The 15807-nt window shown below is 36.3% G+C and overlaps 1 protein-coding gene and 1 pseudogene across 6 annotated transcripts in view; one reads left to right on the forward strand and one right to left on the reverse strand.

Moving 5' to 3' along the window:
• FRYL (FRY like transcription coactivator) overlaps positions 1-15807 on the reverse strand; it is a 236325-nt gene that overhangs the window by 53669 nt on the left and 166849 nt on the right. For all 6 annotated transcript variants that reach the window (XM_063107741.1, XM_063107739.1, XM_063107740.1 and 3 more), the window contains 10 exons: positions 15407-15579; positions 13669-13829; positions 13060-13170; positions 12076-12230; positions 11684-11783; positions 10509-10677; positions 6205-6464; positions 5697-5837; positions 2545-2713; positions 187-271 (listed from right to left, as the gene is read on the reverse strand). In XM_063107741.1, the coding sequence (XP_062963811.1) occupies positions 187-271; positions 2545-2713; positions 5697-5837; positions 6205-6464; positions 10509-10677; positions 11684-11783; positions 12076-12230; positions 13060-13170; positions 13669-13829; positions 15407-15579 (1524 nt within the window). The remainder of the gene's footprint in view (positions 1-186; positions 272-2544; positions 2714-5696; positions 5838-6204; positions 6465-10508; positions 10678-11683; positions 11784-12075; positions 12231-13059; positions 13171-13668; positions 13830-15406; positions 15580-15807) is intronic.
• On the forward strand, positions 1993-2167 carry LOC134386749 (U2 spliceosomal RNA; annotated as a pseudogene).

The raw sequence follows: 15807 nt of genomic DNA on the forward strand, positions 1-15807 counted from the left end.
TCCAGCATGCTAGCATCTTACAAATGTTGACACACAATGTGGAAAATTTTAAATATGGAAATACATTTGTTCACTAAAATTTTAACACAACAAAATACACATGCCAATGCAGAAATTATCACTTATTCTGACAACAATCAGTACCTGTCAAACTGAAAAGCTTACGAAGGACAGAGAAGTACTTACCTCTCTTCAATATTCTCTTTTATGGGCTTATTATCAGGGTTGCCATCTGTGGGAGCTACCATTGTATTGCTACTGGAAGTAGTTCCTGTAATCAAAAATAAAATAGTACTTGTGAACTTAAAATAAATACAAACAAGAGACTTCAAATTACATATAACAAAACTTGACTAAAATGACAGCAAAGTGATTTTTAAAAAGAAATGTACTCATAATGACCAAGAGGGAAAGGAGACAATAGAAACAAATCTTGGGATACTAGAAAACAAACGGATGAGAAGGTAATTAAGCATTAAGGATGCTGACTCCTGGGCCGAGCCCGTGGCACACTTGGTAGAGTGCGGCGCTGGGAGCGCTGCGACGCTCCCGCCGCAGGTTCGGATCCTATATAGAACTGGCCGGTGCACTCACTGGCTGAGTGCCGGTCACGAAAAGGACAAAAAAGGATGCTGACTCCTAAGCTGGTACAGGGGAGACTAGAAGCTTCCATATCTATATTGCTGAACCTCCAGAAAGCTCAGGAATGAGCAGCACTGAGTACCTCTGTAAGGAGGGGTTGAAGGTGGTGCTAGAAATAGGAAATTTAGTTGAAAAATCTATTTTAGAAGTAGTTGGTCCCCCACATCTACTTCCCTGCCTCTTGTAGCTGAGTGTTTCTCTTCCGGAAGAAGTATTTTCTGATGAGAGTAAATCAGAAGATTTCTGGACTAAGGCACACCATGCTTGGCTGAAAGAGGAAGTACCTTACTGAGAATATGGGGATTAGGTGAAAATATACATGCTAAAATTTCAGATTGCTCTCCTCTGCATCTTTCTTACTCCACTGGGATTCCAGAAGGCTTAAAGATTGTGTGTGTGTGTGTATATAAGTACTTGTAATCCATAGATACGCACATGCACACATCCCCTACTATAGGCAGTAGACTACTCTACTGCAGACTATTAGAGTTTTCTCTGGGGAAACTGATTAATCCAAGAGAAAAGACCTATAGACACTGACATGACTGAAATCACTGTACAACAAAGGACACAGTCAGCAAATTCCATATTTATATACAGAACTTAGAAACATGAATAGGATGCTTCTAATAAAAAGTTTAAAAAAAAACTCTTTGTAGTTAAAAACATTCTAGCAGATATGAAAAATTCAATACAAGCATTATTAGAATTCCCTAGAAAGAAGAAAAAGGCTAAGAGATAAATACAGATGATAAAAATAAATTATAAAGATTTAATTGAAAATATTTGTAATTATACAGATAATGTTATTAACATGTCAGAAACATCTAATATGAACTCAGTGACAGATAATTTCATAGAAATTTCACCTATCCTAGATACTATATTGATTTTCATTGGAAGTTATTACCTCAGCGATGCAGTTTCTTCAACACAAACTATTACAATTAATTATAACTATAATATATGTTATACATATAAATATAGTTACTTGATTGGGTACAATGTATAACATATACCCAAATAAGTATAATGTGGATTTACACAAATAATTTCAACAAGTAAGCATTTTCTAAATTTAACAAGCAAAAAAAATAAAAAATTTAACAAGCTAATTATATCCATTAAAAAATGCATTTGTTATATAGGAATATAATAAGTTTATATTCCAATTCTGAATAAGTATGTAAATATTGTTTCCCTCTATAATATTAAGAATCCTTACATTGTCAAATTTATTCACTCATATGAGGATTTACAAAGACTTATCAAATTAATTACCATATATGACTTGTATTTGCTTTTGATTTCTCAATAATGGTATTTAAAGATTTAAAGATACATAAAATGATCACTTGTTGGCTGTTTGGCTGAGGGTAAGTGTAGTATTTGCTCTTGCTGGTGTGATATCTGGTACACTCTTTTTTTGAGGCTGTGATACCAAGTGGTTTTTTGGTACAAGGGGATGGGGTACGGAGCTTCATGTTGTTATCTGGCATTGCTCCCTGGGATAACTATCACTTACTACCCCAAGTCCCACTCTGTCTCCTTGCTCCTGAAAACCCACTTCCTATTTTGTCCTCATATAAAGGGGTGTGCCAGATATTACACTGATAACCAGAGACAGTACATACATACACACACACACACACACACACACACACACACAAAGATACAAAAAATGCTTGTTAACAATGAATAACCGAATGAACAATTATATAAAGTTTTTCTTTTGAGATTAAAGCAATCAGGCTTTTTAAAAAATAAATTTTATTGTGTACATTTGAGATCTTCAACTGATGCTATGAGATACACGTAGTAATATGGTTACTATAGGGAACAGATTAATGTATCTATCATCTCACATAGTTACAAAGTAATCAGTGTTAAATAACTTCTCACCTGAGGTGACAGAAGGGATTTTATAGCTGGAAGTGATGCGATAATACGGGGGATTATCCATGTGAGTGACCCCCGAGCTGACAGGATCGGTCAGCTGAAGTTCACTCACCAGCTCTTCTAGCAACTGCATTGTTTTGTCTCTACCTAAATACACAATAACTTTCTTCACCTGTCACAAAAGAAATTGTTCAGAAAAGAAAAAGCAAAATTTTAAGCTCACAAATGTGTCTTGAGGCAAATTTTATCAAAGTTCAACTTTAAGTGGTAAGTGAATAAACACAATCTAAATCTGAATAGGCACTGATCAGCAATAAGACATTAATCAGCTTTATCATTACTATACCTTCTCTAACCCTCAATATTAGATCTAATTAGGATGAACTGAATATATCATTTAATGGTTTCCACAACTTTATGCAGTTCCTTTTTTTGTTTGTTTTTTAAAAAAAGCAAAAGAAAATTTGCTTTCCTATGATAATTTCTTTTTTAATGGAAAAGCTTTTGGTTAATATCATCCTAAGATTTTCCTCTGACTTTTAGTTAGCCAGCTTTCAAACCCAGGACTTATCTTTCATTCTGTCTTCCCCATTCTCTGTATTCCACCTAGCAGTATAAAGTAGTGATTAAGAGCAAGGAATTAGAACTAAACTAGAACTCCAACTACACTGCCTGGATTGGACTATGACCTCCTACTCAATAGCTATGTCATCTGGAAAGTTACTCTCAGTTTTCCCATCTGCAAAATGGGGACAGCAACAGCACCTACTTCATAGTTTGCAGGCCTGAATGAGTGAAGATTGTGTAAAGCACTTTCAAGATGGCTGGTACACAGTATGAGTTAAGCAAGTGGAAAAAAGCATTTCAGTAGTATGTATTACATGTATGTTTTAGTAAAATGTATTATTGAAATAACTTACTAACTGATCAACCTACCTCTTTTTTCTCCATATTTTAATCCTTACTACTCAAAACATGGTCCTAGCAGCACAGGCATCATCATCCGGAGTTTGTTAGAAACATAGAATCTCAGGCCCTATCTCCAGAATCAGGACCAGCGCAAGATCCCTAGATGATTCATATGCACGCAGACGTATAAGCCCTGCTTTAGATGACCCCTGGATAAATCTTCAAACACACTTAATTACGTCATATCAAAAATCTTATAATGGTTACCCAGTGATAACTGACCTTCCACACACAGCTCTTTATCTATCCAACTAGCTCTATCTGCTAATTCTCTCTGTTCTCAGGTTTAGTCTCCTCAGAACATGCTGTGTGCATTCCTGCCTCTGTACTTTCACTGTGCCCGACCGAAGATCTCTGAGTTGACACTGCCACTTCTAATCCTATCAAGTCTTCAAGCCCCACCATTCCCTTCTTCAGGAAGTTTTCACTGGCTTTAAACAAAAAGATCTGTGTTGGAATTCCAGCTCTGTTAAGTAATAGAGCTAAATGGTTGTGTGACTTTGAGGAAATTACTGCTCTGTCTGCCTTGTTTTATTCACCTGTAAAACTGCAGTCATCTTACCAAACTCACAGATTTATTCTGAGAATTAAATGAAATAATGTAGGTGAAGTGTGTTTACCATGCCAGGCCTACAGTAAGTGCTTAAGAAATGATAATTAAGAAATTATTATTGACATTAAAAATAACTCCTTTTAAATTCCTGGCAAATGGCTATTCCCCAAATTTTACGCTGGCCTCTTGAAATTATAACCTCATGCTTTTTCTAGTTCCAGCTCCAACTCACCCATTCATTCACCCAACTAAAGGGCACCTTCTATGAGTCAGGCACTACTGTAGGCACTGGGAATATAGTAATGAACCAAACAGACAAAAACTCCTGCTATTAAGGAGCTTACAGTCTAGTGGGCTGAGGCAAAAGTAATGAGGTAAGTAGGTAAATATATATGTTTGGTGATGATTAAGCATCAGGAAGATCAACAAAGCAGTGCAAGGGAAAAGAAAAGTGTGCATGTCAGGATGGGCAGCAAAGTTCTCGTAAGAGCTGGCCCCTGAGCAAAGACCTGAGGGAGGTGAGGGACTGAGCAATGTGGCCAGCTGGGGAAAGAGAAGGAAACTAAGTGCACAGGTCCCAAGGTGGGAATGCCTGGTGTGAGTGCAGGGCAGCCAGGGGCTAGCGTGGCTGAAGGGCAGGAAGCATGGGAGAGAATTAGGAGATATTGTCTGAGACGTAACGTGGAGTCATCTGTTTTTTACCATACGCCTACCTTTGACTAAGTGCTTCTCAAGGAATACTAATCCTGTGTCACGACTTAAGAACAATGCGTTCAGTGACCAAGTGAGCCAGGTAAAGCAAAGCTGTTAAATGGTTTGTTTAAAGTAGGGTCTATGAGAATTTTACAGCAACTTTCTGAAGAACTAATCTTCTGTGGAACACACTTTTGGGAGATACTCCCACATGACAGATCAATATCTGTATCTACACATGCATACACAGACATACAAGCATGTGTGTATATTTAGTTTAACCCTCATGTTTGACAGTTTCCTAGTGTCTTCCTAACTTGGGCAGATTTAGGTGTTGCTTTCCCCCAGAAGGCAAAGACGTTATATTCTTCATTTTATATATTCTTGATTTTATATTCTTGATTTTATATTCTTACTATGCTTTCCCTTGCTTCCAGCAGCCTGAGGCACAGTCCTAGAGACACTGAGCTCTCAGCCTCCTGCTCTAACATCCAAATCCCATCTCCTGCCTAGCAGAAACTATAAACATCTCCAATTCTGTGGTCTCCAACTTCAATATCACTTTCTCTCCAGTGCCATCTCTAATCTTTCCATACATCTATGGTTCCCAGGTAACTCACTCTCAGTATTCTACATTATTCTTCTGGAGCCCTGTACTTCATTAACTTTCTGATTTATTCATTAAATAAATTAGGTGTAGGGTCCAAGAACAGTATCACCCATCAGATTGTACTACACAGCACTTAGAAGAGCACCTGGACTGTGATCATGCTAGATCATATTTGTTGAATGAATCAATGAACAAATCCATGTGCTTCTTCCTGACTTTCCTCATCCTGGCCCTGCCTTGACTCTTCTGGGTGATTGCTGCCCATACCCTGACACAAGACATCTGCTAAATATATTTTCTTAAAAAAGTTAAATGAAATTGAATACATACGTAAGGCAAGAGGCTTGGTTCACTATTCACCCCACAAATGCTGATTAAAAAGTGCAAAATTATTTTCAGGTTTTTGGGCCAGCCATCTGCAAGTGTGGTCCACACGTTCTCCATCTCCGACCAGGCCAGCTCATCACCATACTAGATGCAAACACACAACAGATATTTCAGTAATGACTGTCTATTAAAAACCAAATGTGTCACACCACAAAATATTAGAAGATAGCATTTTTACAGGGAGCCGTAATCTTTTCCACATTTTAGAGGAACAATAATTTCTTTGAACAAATCCAAACATAAATATTAATAATCATATATGGTCTTAGTAAAAAAACAAAAACAAAACATTTTGTATCTAATGAGAAGTCATTTAAAGAAAAGAATTTAGAACGCATTTTTGTTTATCTAATCTCTAATCTAAGGATTATCTAATCTCTTCATCTATTTCTAACCATGTTCTCTCCTCCTAACTCAGTAACTGCAAGTGCAAATACAAAACCCATTTTACCTTTGCTGTCATGTACATCAGATTGTTCAAAACCATTGCAGTGGCTTGTGGGGATCCCCAGCCTTCTCCCCGTAACCAGCGTCTGCTCGTCACCATCAGTTCTCGGTCTTTCAGTGAATCATCTTCATCCTCATCGTGTCGCCTTGCTGTGGGCAAAGGTTTCAAATCTACCAACTCGATGTTGTTCATCCACGGTAGCAGATAGTGCAGCATCACTTGCCGCCCAGCAGGGTGAGCTGTCTGGATTCTCTGGCTTATCTCTGTCACAAAAAACAAGCCAAAGGAGGGAACTGATATAATTTTGGTTTTCTTTGATCTGTAATGCATTTCAACATTTCCTCCTAAAGAGTAGAAAGCCAGATTCTATTCATTGCATTAAGCAATTGAGCACTATTTCTCCTTTTAATAAATTTCACCTCAATGACATCATAAAGAAAATTAACAGCTAACATAAATCACATTCTTATTATATAAAATACTTTTGATGGTTAAAATAAATTGTATTGTAAAATGGTGCATATTGTGTAAAAAATAGTATGGCAGTTCCACAAAAATTTAAAAACAGAATTACCATATGATCTAGCAATCCTACTTCTCAGTACTCATCCAAAAGAATTGAAACCAAAGACTCAAGCAGATATCTGTACATCTACATTCACAGCAGCCCTATTCACAATAGCCAAGAGGTGAAAGCAATCCAAATGTGCACTGACAGATGAATGGATTAAAAAAAATACATCATATACATACAGCAGAATACTACACAGCCTTATAAAGGAAAGAAATCCCATCGCATTCTACAACACGGATGAACCTTGAAGACATTATGCTAAGTAAACTAAGCAAATCACAAATACAAAAATACTGCATGATTCCAGTTATATGAGGTATCTAAAATAATCAAATTTATAGAAATGGAAATTAGAATCATGATTACCAGGGGCTGGGGGAGAGGGAAAAGGAAGACTGTTGTTTAGTGGGTACAGAGTTTCAGTTCTGCAAGTTGAGAAAGTTCTAGAGATCTGTTTCACAACAGTATGAAAAAACACTACTATGTTCACACTATTGCTATGAACAGAGGTGCACAGATATCTGCTTGAGTCTCTCTCTGCTTTCAATTCCTTTGGATATATACTAACATGTAGGATTCCTGGATCATACGGTAGTTGTATTTCTAAATTTTTGTGGAACTGCCATGCTGTTTTCCATACAGTATGCACCATTTTACAATCCAATTTATTTTAACAACCAATTTATTTTCACCGCACACTTAAAAATGACTAAGATGGCAAATTTTATGTGTTTTCTAATCATGATAAAAATAAGTAAATAAGTAAATGTAACTGAAAGATAAAATACAATCTTTATACACAGATTAATTTATATTAACGTATTTCACATATTTTGGTTCTAAATAGGGAAGACTCATATGATGTGCCTGTTACTTTTATATCCATCTTCTTTAATGCTCAGGACAACCTGTGAGGTGGGCAGAGTCTGAGTAGCTTGCCAGAGGTCAGACAATTATCAAGTGTCAGAGGATTCACAAGGTTGATTCCTAAGGTTCAAACACAAGGCTGATTCCCAAGTCCATGAGCCTTAATACACTCTCTAATTTCCATAAATCACTGTAAATAGAAACCTTCTTTCTCCTCTGCCCCACTTCTTCCCCAACTCGGCCTTGTACTTAATCACTGATTAGAAGGACTGAACATGGAAGAGGAGTCATTTAGAACTTGGCTCTGGAATCACACAACCTTGGGTTTGAATTCCCCAGCTCTACCACAAACAAACTGCCTGACCTAGTGCCAGTCTGTTAATCGCTGATCCTTGATTGCTTATTCTGTAAAAAGAGGGTAAAATAAGTAGTTGCCTCATGAGGTTATTATGCAAACCCAATATAATGCCAATGAAATGCCTGGTCCTGGCATATATTTATGCTTAAATCTAAACTTTTAGAAAAATTCCATCTATTAGTACATCAATTTTATTACCTCTGGTATGAAATGTGAGCCCCAGAACTCTGAAAGTAGTTGAATGGAGAGTTCCTGACCGGGAAAGAGTCAGTGTGTATGTGAGCTGAGGCCATTGCAGAGCACTGACCTCTCTCAGGCAGATGGGATCATACAAGGGGGCCTAGATGGGACCCCAGAAACACGAATACCAAATATATGAACAGAAGGAAAGAATCCACAAAAAGTGACCAAAAAAAAAAGTCCACAAAAGAAGAAAAACCAGGAAATATTACACTTCTGAATTAAGATAAGCCAGAATTTAAAGAAATATAAGATGGTAACATCAATTGCTATGGACAGTAGCAAATAGATTGAAGATGACTTCAGTGATAGATTGAACAGTTAGAAGGTGTTTGGTAAGTTTACAAAGAAACTGACACTAATGGAGTCTGAGGGCCATCTACGAAGACACAGGCATGCATGAGGGCTGAGAACATGGACACAGTGGCTGCAGATCCTCACGGCAAGTCAAAGGGGTGGGGAAGAGGTCAGGAGGGGAGATGAAGGAGGGAAAAGATGGGAAGAGCCAGGGAGCTGACGACACTTAAAGACCGTTCATTGGTCCTGAGAAAGGAAGCAGCAGGGTCCCCAAATTTTATGAGACTGACTCACTGCCTGCTATGCTAAGAAGGCACTTGGGTTCCCAGTTTTAAGGTGGGCAAAGTGTTTGTTGATATCTGTATCTGTACAGTAAAATCCCTAATGAATATTGCGCTCATCTTGTCTCGGGAACAGTGAAAGTGAAATTACACTGAATAGGCTTTGGTTAGCTATGGATTTTGTTCAGGTTTAGAGGCTATGTTTTTGTTTAAAATATGCTATTTTAGGCAAAGAAGTTAAAATTAGCATGTGCCAAGGATGAGAGTGCCTAAAGACAGAACCGAAGGAAAAATGACCAGGGGATTAAGCAGTGGGCATGGTGCACATGTGTACCAGTGGACGTCCTAACCAATCACACAGTCTCTGAGCCCCAGCTGGATTCCTCTGCTTTCTGTGCAGGACCCTCTAGCAGAAACCCAGTGGCAGCAATGTCAGTGTCCATGGAGGCTACTATTTTGTGTGGATGACCATCCACGTCCATTCTGGAAGGACTATCCGGGATGTAAGAACTGGGAAAAAGGAAGGGGAAGGATTGTACCTACCAGTGCAGACCAAACGGGTCAACTGCTTTTAAGAACTGAATGTTAGGAGAATTTAAGTTGTTTTTCTCTCCTCTTAGGTCACTTTACGGATGAGAAACAAACTATTTCTACTGCTGAAACGAGTGCTGGGGAAAGATGTCCTGAGCAGACTAAGGCCACTATGCCTTGAACCCAGGAGAAAGAAAGGAGCCACAGCAGAACCCTGTAATCCTCAAGATGCCAATTTGGGTGCATGGCCAGTACTGACTGGAACAAGATCTTTTGTAGGTGGCAAGCAGAAATACTGGGTGAGTATCGTTTGTGCTATAATTAAAACTTTTCAGGGCCAAGCCAGTGGCGCATTCAGGAGAGTACGGCGCTGGGAGCGCGGCGATGCTCCGGCCGCGGGTTCGGATCCTATATAGGAATGGCCAGTGCACTCACTGGCTAAGTGCCGGTCACGAAAAAGACAAAAAAATAAAAATAAAAATAAAACTTTTCAGCTAAAGGAAAAAGCACTTGGGGGGGGCATTTATAGAAATACTTTCATTAGACAGGAAGTTGGACTAGATGGATCTTAGAAATTCTTCTAAATTTGAGTCCTAGGAACCAGATAGACATGACTTCTTACCTGATATGAAGCTCCAATGTTCTAGAAACCCCAATGTTCTAGAAACACGTGGCAGGAAAATTTGTTGGACCCGAGGAAAGGAAGTTGTTCCAGAAAGCAATGTGGGATTCTAGTGGTCATTTTGCTCAAGGCACTGCACAGCACTGCATGACCTACCCCTTAGAGTTTTCACTTATAGAAAGATACCTATAGCTTTATCCTCATCTCTTTTTATTATTAAAGGTAGGACTATACACAAAATAAGATACATTCAGAAAGTTTTACAGCTAGTCAAGAAATATTTTAAAATTGCACGTGAAGCTCTTCCTCTTTTTTTTTTTCTTTTTTTGCTGGAAGGTGGTGAGAAGGGAGGGCCAGGTGTAAAGACTACATTAATAAGAAATCTACATACCATGATAGATCAGTATTAAGAGTTCTTATTGCAGGAAAAAAATTCTCTTACATAAAGACATGTTTTGTTTTGATTAAACCTCAAATTTGAAAACAGTTTTTTAGAAATAATTGCTAAAGGAAAACTAACCAGTTCAGTGGTCCTACCTGAGAATATGGCGAGAGTTAACTCAGGGTATGCCCTTGCTAATTCCTCGGACAACTGATAATATGAAACAGAATACAGATGTGGCAGAGGAGACAGCTGGCTGAGTACTCCGTCTGTTCTCTGAACCTCCAGTTTGTGAGCGTAGCGAAACATCTTTGGTTCCAGAATCTACAGGAATGTAATTCCATCAACATAAGTTAAGATTTTATGGGTCCTCTAAAGTTCAGCTATAATTAAAAAAAACTTCTCCCCCCAAAATATTCCAGTTTAAAAATTATATGATTATGTATATTATAAAGTATTTCAGATGTTAATTTCTAATTCCAGGAAATGTTTGCAAAAGACTATAACTGTTTAAAAGGATTTATAATCCTTGTGTTTAATGCTAATGATCCAGGTTAGAAGCGCAGTCTGAAAACAACTTTTGCAACTTAAAATACAATTACTTGAAAAAGATTTACCAGTTTTCAAGCTCAAATACAAAACATGTATAAATGGGAAAAAAAAAAGCCTTCAAATGGATCTTGGTTAATCACAGATGAAACATGGAATATAAGCCCTTTTGATGTTACACTACGTAAAGAGTTATACTGCTGACCTTTCCTCTTAATTAACAAAGGCATTAGGGTATAATTCCTAAGATGGTGCTACCAGTATCAATACCACTTCAAGGTTTTTGGAAAAATAAGCATCTGTTTGCATCCTATTCTCAGCCCTTGATTGAGAATGAAGAACCTTGCCCTGTTATCAATTAGTTAAGTATTATACAACAATGATATATCCATGCTTGGTAAGTTAACTTTCTAAGTTATTTCTCCTCAGTCTAATAAAGAATAATTATATGAATGTATCATAAAAGACCTTATTACTTTTCACATGGCTCTCAAAAAAAAAAAAGTTCAACTCACATTATTCTCATCTGCTGAACAGAAATAGTCACATGCACACATCGGCCTCACTTAATATTTATAAGTATCTTCATAACATGTACACACACACATACACGCACACATTAATATACATAATTATTCTACAATACACTTCTGGTTACTTTATATTATTTATAGATTTGAATAGCCATATTAGCTTTGTCTTCTATTAATGGCAAGAATAAGTTATTGGGCTTCATTAAATCCTGAGTAAAAAATATTTTAATTAACATCTGTTTACAAACCTGTAAAAGTTGCATAGCAACTTCATAGATACTTCTAGAAGAATCAGCTGCTTTAAACAGTATCAGATTTAGGAGCATCACTGTGTCACACTGATAATCCCTAGGGATAAATTTTACATATTAGGTAAATAATAATGTTTAGAGGCTTTCACACCAATTAATAAATATAAAAAGGCAAGGCTATAGGCATGTATCTACTAAGCCTATGATATGACATTTTTCTTAAGGCAATAGGTACAACAACAGATGTCTGGTGATTATCCTTATTTGGATTAAAATCCATTGGAGCTTAAGGAAGAAAAAAAAAACTTGTTTCTTAGTCTTTCTGAATTCAGAACAAAACATTTTCTTAAAAAAAAAATCTGAAATATGAAAGGCAGTTTCTAGAATACCTGTTCTGGAATACATTAGCTATGGCTTTAAAGCAGCCAGCTGCCACCCTCTTGGAACCTGTGTAGCATCGATCCACAGCCCAGTACATCAGGTTGCTCTGATCAGGGTTCAGCTCCAGCAATAATGTAACTGCTTCACAGCCCAACTGATGAACCTAAGTAAAGGTTGCAAAATTGCCCAAGAGAGAAAACGTTATACATTATTTAACTTGTCTATGTCTCTACATTTTTACTGAAGTAATACAGTGCATGTATTCATTGTATTTAATCACAAATTCAGGCTCCTTTCATTCAACTCCTTCTCAGCTTATTCAGCCAGCAGAGAAAACAATATGAATAAATTATAATTGGCCTCTTGTTTTTTCACAAGACTACTTTAGTATGATTCCCTCTTCCAAGAGTCCCGGAGGTGGATGATGAATATGAACAGTGATTAAGTGCTTGGAGAAAAATGCGTTATTAATCTCTCCAATTATTTTTATCAAGCTTTATTCTTGTTTTTGATAACCCAATAGAAAAATGATTCTGCAGGGAAAAAATATAAGTTCCATCTTAAATTGTAACATCTTTGTGTATACAGTATGAGAGTAAGGAAGGCAAAGAGTGCAGAGGGCAAAAAAGAGTTAGAGAGTGGTCAAAAAAAAAAAAAAAAGAATTAAGCATAGCAAATAACATATTTCTTCCATGGAGTGCAATGTATTCTATATTAATATTTTATTTATAGACAGAGAACGTATTGAGAGAGATATACACACCACTATATTAATCCTATAATATAAAAGGGAAATTAAATTATTCAAATGAATAATAAGAACTTTCTTAGATTATGGTATCCTATTTAATTTTACATAATATGTTCTTTGCATGTAATTCACACCTATCTTATTTTAAGAAAAAAAGACTTATTTTCAGTGAGCCATACATTAACTCCAAATAATGCAATGGCAATTTATTATAAAATTTTAAGGGAATTGTCAGAATTACCTTTTTGTCCAGAGAATCCAAAATGTTATCCAACCATTTGTACAAATAGCCATCTGATGAAAGTCCTACATTATCTGCAACAGGGCCACAACATAGTACAGCAGACATAGCCTTCAAACAATAATATTAGAATTACATTTAACAAGTTTAGGAGGTTAAATGCTGGCTGCCTAATGAGATGAGGCAAGATATTTTTACTCATGCTTATCTAGCCAGAATATCTTTAATTTTTTTTTTAAATAAGAAATTTATTATGAGAAAATAAATGTCATGATACCAAATTAGACATGGAGTCTGAACAGTCCTGGAAGACAAGATAAAAAGACCAAATACTTAAGTAGAAAAAAAAAGTAGGTATTCCTTGGAGGTGATCCTCAGTTCTTTAAGAAAATGGTGATCAAATTTTGGTAGATTCTGGAGCTGTTTTGCACTGTATTTTATATATTTAAATAAACTTAAAGTATAAATGCTGGAATATGGCAGATAAATATATATTCTAAGACTCTCAGAAATCTTTACCCTCTTTATAAAACCGGTTACTGACAGACATAAAATATTTAACTCTGCTTTTAATGTAAGAAAAGAGAAATCACATTTCTAAGTAAATACCTTTAATGCACAGTATTGATGTCTATTAATTTGCATATTTCTATCACTGTATCTGTCCAAGGGCGTAAACATGATGCTAAAAGGACCTGCCCAGTGACTGAACAGCATAAACAGACTGTGACGAAGGCTCTGTTGAGGAAAAATACTTCTTCTCTGGTGCACTGTAAATTAAAAAATAGATGAAAAAATTTATTTTCATTTCTTTTTACTTTAACACACATGCCAACTTATCTGTTATTGAATAATAATGCTATAATAAAGAAAGTGAAAGTTTTCACTTTAACCCACCAAAAGCCTCCATAGTAACAAGGATCATTTACACATATGCAAATCACAGAAACAAAGTTGCAGTCTATGACACCCTGTAGCACAGCATTATGTGAGAAAGAGCATCTCCTTGAGCAGAAATTACACAGCAGGCAGAACGGTATGTGGAGGCTGGCACAGAGCCGGAAAGCAGGACCCCCCTCCTCCCTGGGCTGTATGGTAAGCTCGGCCAAGGCATTAACCTGAACACACCTCTGGATCTTGGCCCACTGGTAAGTGATGGCTTTGGGCTAGAAAAGTTGCTTTTAAACTCTGTATTTTTTCAGCAGTGAAGATGCCTTTATAAAACGAACCTTACATGGAATCTTCACATGCAAAACAGATAAAAAGGGAGCTGATCTATTTGGAGTAAGTAAGGTGTTGTCTAGTGACCAAATGCACTCTGCCGAGTCCTGCTTATGACACCAGAGAACCTAAGGGCTCTGAGAAACAGAATAATTTGAAAGCTACTGGTTAAGATGATATCTGAGGATTTTTTCCACTTTGAAATTCTGTTTTGCAAGTTCTCTGCACCAATCCTTTCTGAAGAAACTCAACAGTATCATTAATAAACAAGTATGAAAGTTGTAGGAAAGTGTTTAGTAACAGACTAAATGATATCTTTACATTAGTGAGCTTCGTATCAAAAAATTTAGAGGAAAAAATGCCCCTTTCCTCTAAATAGCATCATTTTCCTTCCAAAGTACAAAATAGGGCTCTTATGCTTGAAATTAACATATCCAATTAAGTGTTTAAATGACCTTATTATTAAATATAAACTGTTTGCATATACTATTTAGAGTAACAAAATAAATCTAATTTTCTTTTCAGAGAGAAAAAGAAACATTTGTATTTAGGTTGTATATACCAAAGGCTATAATCACATTTTCACATTTTAAACTCATAAAGAATGTATGACTTTTTTAAATGTAGTTGCATATATCAATCTTCCCAGTGCCTAAGCCAGTACCTGTCAATATAGTACCTGCTCGATAATAGTCACACATCTGTTAAATGAATCAATCAATAACACCATATCCTTGTTACACTTTATATCTATGGCCTACACTCTTCTCCCATTGTTCAAAAGTATCTTGTTAATTTTATTCTCAATTACCATTTGCAGCATTACACTCTTTGGTCGTTGAGCCTAGAACAAGCTTGTCCAAAGAGCTTATTCTATCGATTTCTTCAGATTCTTGTGTCAGTGTCTTGATTGTTGTTGAAAATCTATGCTGGATTTCTTTTTGATTTCTAATCACTGACACTAATTCAAAGGTAAAACAAACTCTGGCCATCCCTGTGATGCTGCCATATTCTTCCAGTATGTTCACAAATTGCTTTACCAACTTAGATTACAAAACTTCAAGGGAAGAAAAAACATGACAGTCCCTTAATACTCAACAATGCTTTAAGAAACTGAAAATAATACCTGGAACATTCTGAATGATATTCGCCACTAAGGCACTAAAATGGCATCGTATATCCTTCAGTGTGTCAGAGTCTTTTTCATTTTCTGCTTCCAGAAGTTGTCTAGTTAAATCTACATACTCCAATAAAGTGTTGTTAAGGAAATGTGTTTCATTATCAAGGCCACCACTTGTGCTGAAAATAGCAAAGAAAATAAACGACAAAGAAAATGTGACTTTATATTATAAATTAAATCAAAACTAATTCCTAGTAATCCAAATCAGAATAATACTAAACTTCTCATGGTCATAGGAGTATGCAATTTAATATTCAAAAATTAAATGAACATGACTTTGGCTTACTTAAATATAAAATAGTGCTTCTTAATCAAGGAATTGCTACTGCGATTTATATTACTCAACT

This window comes from Cynocephalus volans, chromosome 9 (assembly GCF_027409185.1).
Source record: "Cynocephalus volans isolate mCynVol1 chromosome 9, mCynVol1.pri, whole genome shotgun sequence".
NCBI lineage: Eukaryota > Metazoa > Chordata > Mammalia > Dermoptera > Cynocephalidae > Cynocephalus > Cynocephalus volans.